The sequence below is a fragment of the Salvelinus sp. IW2-2015 genome, unplaced genomic scaffold, assembly GCF_002910315.2.
Source record: "Salvelinus sp. IW2-2015 unplaced genomic scaffold, ASM291031v2 Un_scaffold2336, whole genome shotgun sequence".
Classification (NCBI taxonomy): domain Eukaryota; kingdom Metazoa; phylum Chordata; class Actinopteri; order Salmoniformes; family Salmonidae; genus Salvelinus; species Salvelinus sp. IW2-2015.
Window position 1 is genome coordinate 89,983 of NW_019943661.1, and position 6,503 is coordinate 96,485.

Sequence of the window (6,503 nt, forward strand, 5' to 3'; positions counted from 1 at the left end):
ACATGGCTAGGTTCTGTCTATCCTGGCCCTCAGGTCTGCATCTGCTGGTGTTCTGTTACCTGGACATGGCTAGGTTCTTTCTATCCTGCCCTCAGGTCTCCATTCTGCTGGTGTCTGTTTACCTGACAATGGTAGGTTCTTAGATCTATCCTGCGCTCAGGTCTCATTCTCTCTGGCTGTCTGTTACCCTGGACATGGTAGGTTCTTGTCTATCCTGGCCCTCAGGTCTCCATTCTGCTGGTGGTACGGTTACCTGGACATGGCTAGGTTCTTGTTACTATCCTGGCCCTCAGGTCTCCATTCTGGTGCTGGTGACATGTCTTGTTAAATCCTGGCTCATCTCCATTCGCGTAGTCTACCTGGTTTTCGTCTATCCTTCGGCCCTCAGTAGTCTCCATTCTGCCTGGATGTCTGTTACATGGAACATGCTGGTTCTTGTCTATCCTTGGCCCTCCAGGTCTCCATTCTGCTGGTGTCTGTTACTCTGGAATGGCTAGGTTATTGTCTATCCTGGCCCTCAGGTCTCCATTCTGCTGGTGTCTGTTACCTGGACATGGCTAGGTTCTTTGTCTATCCTGGCCCTCAGGTCTCCATTCTGCTGGTGTCTGTTACCTGGACATGGTGGGTTCTTGTCTATCCTGGCCCTCAGGTCTCCATTCTGCTGGTGTCTGTTACCTGGACATGGCTAGCGTTCTTGTCTATCCTGGCCTCAGGTCTCCATTCTGCTGCGTGTCTGTTACCTGGACATGGCTAGGTTCTTGTCTATCCTGGCCCTCAGGTCTCCATTCTGCTGGTGTCTGTTACCTGGACATGGCTAGGTTCGTTGTCTATCCTGGCCCTCAGGTCTCCATTCTGCTGGTGTCTGTTACCTGGACATGGCTAGGTTCTTGTCCATCCTGGCCCTCAGTGTCTCCATTCTGCTGGTGTCCTGTTCCTGGCACATGGCTAGGTTCTTGTCTATCCTGGCCCTCAGGTCTCCATTCTGCTGGTGTCTGTTACCTGGACATGGCTAGGTTCTCCTTGTCTATCCTGGCCCTCAGGTCTCCATTCTGCTCGGTGTCTGTTACCTTGGACATGGCTAGGTTCTTGTCTATCCTGGCCCTCAGGTCTCCATTCTGCTGGTGTCTGTTACCTGGACATGGCTAGGTTCTTGTCTATCTGGCCTCGGTCTCCATTCTGCTGGTGTCTGTTACTGACATGGCTAGGTTCTTGTCTATCCTGCGCCTCAGGTCCTCATTCTGCTGGTGTCTGTTACTGGACATGGCTAGGTTCTTGTCTATCCTGGCCCTCAGGTCTTCAGTTCTGCTGGTGTCTGTTCCTGGACATGGCTAGGTTCTTTGTCTATCCTGGCCCCTCAGGTCTCCATTCTGCTGGTGTCTGTTACCTGGACATGGCCTAGGTTCTTGTCTATCCTGGCCCTCAGGTCTCCATTCTGCCTGTGTCTGTTACCTGGACATGGCTAGGTTCTTGTCTATCCTGGCCCTCAGGTCTCCATTCTGCTGGTGTCTGTTACCTGGAACATGGTAGGTTCTTGTCTATCCTGGCCCTCAAGTCTCCATTTCGGCTGGGTGTCTGTTACCTGGAACATGGCTATGGTTCTTGTCTATCCTGGCCCTCAGGTCTGCCATTCTGCTGGTGTCTGTTACCTGGACATGGCTACGGTTCTTGTCTATCCTGGCCCTCAGGTCTCCATTCTGCTGGTGTCTGTTACTGGACATGGCTAGTTCTTGTCTATCCTGGCCCTCAGGTCCTCCATTCTGCTGTGTCTGTTACCTGGACATGGCTAGGTTCTTGTCTATCCTGGCCTCAGGTCTCCATTCTGCTGGTGTCTGTTACCTGGACATGGCTAGGTTCTTGTCTATCCTGGGCCCTCAGGTCTCCATTCTGCTGGTGTCTGTTACCTGGACATGGCTAGGTTTCTTGTCTATCCTGGCCCTCAGGTCTCCATTCTGCTGGTGTCTGGTTACCTGGACATGCGTAGGTTCTTCGTCTATCCTGGCCCTCAGGTCTCCATTCTGCTGGTGTCTTGGTTACCCTGGACATGGGCTAGGTTCTTGCTTATCCTGGCCCTCAGGTCTCCATTTGCTGGTGTCTGTTACCTGGACATGGCTAGGTTTTGTCTATCCTGGCCCTCAGGTCTCCATTCTGCTGGTGTCTGTTACCTGGACCATGGCTAGGTTCTTGTTCTATCCTGGCCCTCAGGTCTCCATTCTGCTGGTGTCTGTTACCTGGACATGGCTAGGTTCTTGTCTATCCTGGCCCTCAGGTCTCCATTCTGCTGGTGTCTGTTACCTGGACATGGCTAGGTTTCTTGTCTATCCTGGCCCTCAGGTCTCTCGCGTGCTGGTGTCTGGTTACCTGGAACATGGCTAGGTTCTTGTCTATCCTGGCCCTCAGGCTCTCCATTCTGCTGGTGTCTGTTACCTGACATGGCTAGGTTCTTGTCTATCCTGGCCCTCAGGTCTCCATTTCTGCTGGTGTCTGTTACCTGGACATGGCTAGGTTCTTGTCTATCCTGGCCCTCAGGTCTCCATTCTGCTGGTGTCTGTTACCTGGACATGGCTAGGGTTCTTGTCTATCCTGGCCCTCAGGTCTCCATTCTGCTGGTGTCTTGTTACCTGGACATGGCTAGGTTCTTGTCTATCCTGGCCCTCAGGTCTCCATTCTGCTGGTGTCTGTACCTGGACATGGCTAGGTTCTTGTCTATCTGGCCCTCAGGTCTCCATTCTGCTGGTGTCTGTTACCTGGACATGGCTAGGTTCTTGTCTATCCTGGCCCTCAGGTCTCCATTCTGCTGGTGTCCTGTTTACTGGACATGGCTAGGTTCTTGTCTATCCTGGCCCTCAGGTCTTCGTTCTGCTGGGTCTGTTACTGGACATGCTAGGTTCTTTGTCTATCCTGGCCCTCCAGGTCTCCATTCTGCTGGTGCTGTTATACCTGGACATGGGCTAGGTTCTTTCTATCCTGGCCCTCAGGTCTCCATTCTGCTGGTTCTGTTACCTGACATGGCTAGGTTCTTGTCTATTCTGGCCCTCAGGTCCCAATTTCTCGCTGGTGGTCTGTTACCTGGACATGGCTAGGTTCTTGTCTATCCTGCCCTCAGGTCTCGTTCTGCTGGTGGTCTTGTTACTGGACATGGGCTAGGTTCTTGATCTAATCCTGGCCCTCAAGGTTCTATCGTTTCTGCTGGTGTCTGTTACCCTGGACATGGCTAGGTTCTTGTCTATCCTGGCCTCAGGTCTCCATTCTGCTGGTGTCTGTACCTGCATGGCTAAGGTTCTTGTCTATCCGGGCCCTCAGGGTCTCCTTCTGCTGTGTTCGTTACCTGACACATGGCTAGGTTCTTGTCTATCCTGCCCCTCAGGTCTCCATTCTGCTGGTGTCTGTTACCCCTGGACATGGTAGGTTCTGTCCTATCCTGGCCTCAGGTCTCTATTCATGCTGGTGTCTGTTCCTGGACCATGGCTAGGTTCTTGTCTATCCTGGCCCTCAGGTTCCATTCTGGCTGGTGTCTGTTTAACCTGGACATAGGCTAGTTTCTTCGTTATCCTGAGCCTCAGGTCTCCTGTCTGCTGTGTCTGTTACCTAGACATGGCTAGGTTATTGTCCTATCCTGGACGCCTCAGGTCTTCGTTTCCATCTGCTGGTGTTGTTTACCTGGACATGGCTAGGTTCTTGTCTATCCTGGCCCTCAGGTCCTCCATTCTGGGTGTCTGTTACCTGGACATGGCTAGGTTTCTTGGTCTATCCCTGGCCCTCAGGTCTCCATCTGCTGGTGTCTGTTACTGGACATGGCTGCGGTTTCTTGTCTATCCTGGCCCTCAGGTCTCCATTCTGCTGGTGTCTGTTACCTGGACATGGCTAGGTTCTTGTCTATCCTGGCCCTCAGGTTCTCCATTCTTGCCTGGTGTCTGTTCCGGAGCATGGCTTAGGTTCTTGTCCTATCTGCCTCCAGGTCCTCCATTCTTGCGGTGTCCTGTTACCTGGACATGGTTGGTTCTTGTCTATCCTGGCCCCTCAGGTCTCCATTCTGCTGGTGTCTGTTCCCTGGAATGGCTTAGGTTCTTGTCTATCTGGCCTCAAGGTCCTCGTTCTGCTGCTGTAAATCTGTACCCTTTCCTCATGGAAGAACGTTCTTTTTTGGGCCGCTTCAAAACACCATGGACAGTAGCAGCGCAACTTTTAACTTCAACATTACACACACAGGCGCATGCACACAAGTGCGCCACCACACACAGTATTTAAATTATTCAAACCAAACTCTTTCTTCTGCTCAATTAACAGCCATCCCACCTTCTGAAGGCTGTGACGAATGCTCGTTCTGTTCACTCTGCTTATTTTACTGGAGTATCCTCTCACTCTAACCATTTCTGATAATAACATTCTGAATCATAACATTCTGATACATAACCATTCTGATACATAACCATTCTGATACATAACCATTCTGATACAAACCATTCTGACACATAACCATTCATTTTGAGTCTACCATTCTGATACATAGCCATTCATTTTGAGCCTACCATTCTCTCCAGCTCCGAGATCTTGACATCCTGTTCGTGGATCTGTTGGTTCTTCATTAAAAGAACTTCCTTCAAGCTCTTCAGATCCTCCTCAATGTGCTGGTACGGAGCCAGAGCATCCTGAGAGCAAACCGAGAAATGACGAGGGACTGAATCCCATCGATAATGCAAGCATTGATCAACTCTAAAGTCCCGTCTATAACCGGTGCTGACATGGGTCCTTTGTCTTGATTGTGTCTACATTCTGAATGTGCACACATTTCCAGAAATTTGTCGACACATGGCAGTAACATGTGTCTGTTATCTGTCCACTGTGTCTGTCCCTTCCTTTATGCACATTATTTGACATATATTCTATAAACGCAACATGTATGAGCTGAAATAAAAGATCCCCAAAAATGTCCATACACCCAAAAAAGCTTATTTCTCTCAAATTTCTGTGCACAACTTTGTTTACATCCCTGTTAGTGAGCAGTTCTTCTTTGCCAGGATAATCCATCCACCTGACAGGTGTGGCATATCAAGAAGCTGATTAAACAGCATTATCATTACACAGGTGCACCTTGTGCTGGGGACAATAAAAGGTCACTCTAAAATGTGCAGTTTTGTCACACAACACAATGCCACAGATGTCTCAAGTTTTGAGGGTGCGTGCAATTGGCATGCTGACTGCAGGAATGTCCACCAGAGCCATTGCCAGATAATTGAATGTTCATTTCTCTACCATAAGCCACCGCCAAATGTTGTTTTAGAGAATTTGGCAGTATGTCCAACGGGCCTCACAACCGCAGACCACGTGTAACCACGCCAGCTCAGGACCTCCACATCCGGCTTTTTCAACTGTGGGAAAAAGTGGATGCGCCTGGCTCCCAAGTGGGTGGGCCTATGCCCTCCCAAGCCCACCCATGGCTGAGCCCCTGCCCAATCATGTAAAATCCATAGATTATGGTTCTTATATGAACTATAACTCAGTAGAATTGTTGCATTTATAATTTTTTGTTCAATATACTTTAAAGTCAATGGTGCCAGCTGTCAATGTTTTTAGACGGAGATATAATGACGATTTAAAAGGTATCACTGTCTAGATCCGTCTACAATTTTAAGATATCCAGATACAATGGGTGTCTGACTATCTCCGGAGATCGACAGGAGAGGATCTGATCACAATCAGATCACCATGTGTCTTTTAATCATCTACACCCGTTAAAAGATCTGATCACAATTAGCATGTAGAGAAGATTGGGACAAAGGATGCATGTTAGCAGCAGGTATAAACGGGGCTGCTGTTACCACTATCTGTTCATGTTAGCAGCAGGTATAAACGGGGCTGCTGTTACCACTATCTGTTCNCATGTTAGCAGCAGGTATAAACGGGGCTGCTGTTACCACTATCTGTTCATGTTAGCAGCAGGTATAAACGGGGCTGCTGTTACCACTATCTGTTCGTCGGTGCTCCTGCGTAGAGCCTCCTCAAAGCGCTTGGCTCGGTCTCTCAGGCTGCGGTTCTGAAACGTCAGCGTGTCCACCTGGTCCTGGACACAAATGTTTAAACACAACATTATATATGTCATCATTACAATCAATTGATTGATTGGTTGTTCCATTGACTGATAACATTACCGTAACTCTACTGTACCTGCAGCGACAGTCTGAGCTTCTCAAAGTCCTCTTCCAATGACTTCCTCTGCTGCTCATGGGCCATCTTCAGGTCTGATGGAAACATCAGAACACAATTTAGTCAGGATGTAGTTAAGTCTAGTTTCTTTAAAGGCAAGAGAGTCCACAGAGCAGTGTTTTCTAAATGGTGGATTACAGTCAGTTCTTCTGGGTCACAATACAAAAAAAGATGTACTTTTGACAGTCCTGGCATGCTCCTCCTTCAGAGTGACCAGCGTGTCGTTGTGGTTGTTCTCCATTTCAGTCAGAGCTTCCTCATGGTTCTCCGTCACCTCCTCCATCTGGAGACACACATGAACA

The 6,503-nt window shown here is 49.2% G+C and overlaps 1 protein-coding gene across 1 annotated transcript in view; it reads right to left on the reverse strand.

The window, feature by feature from the left end:
* The window catches only part of LOC112073682 (microtubule-associated tumor suppressor candidate 2), a gene marked incomplete at its 5' end in the record, with an annotated part of 26,395 nt that overhangs the window by 12,039 nt on the left and 7,853 nt on the right, over positions 1-6,503 (reverse strand). The window contains 4 exons of the mRNA XM_070440252.1: positions 4,527-4,646; positions 5,960-6,058; positions 6,163-6,236; positions 6,379-6,484. Coding sequence (XP_070296353.1) covers positions 4,527-4,646; positions 5,960-6,058; positions 6,163-6,236; positions 6,379-6,484 — 399 coding nt within the window. The remainder of the gene's footprint in view (positions 1-4,526; positions 4,647-5,959; positions 6,059-6,162; positions 6,237-6,378; positions 6,485-6,503) is intronic.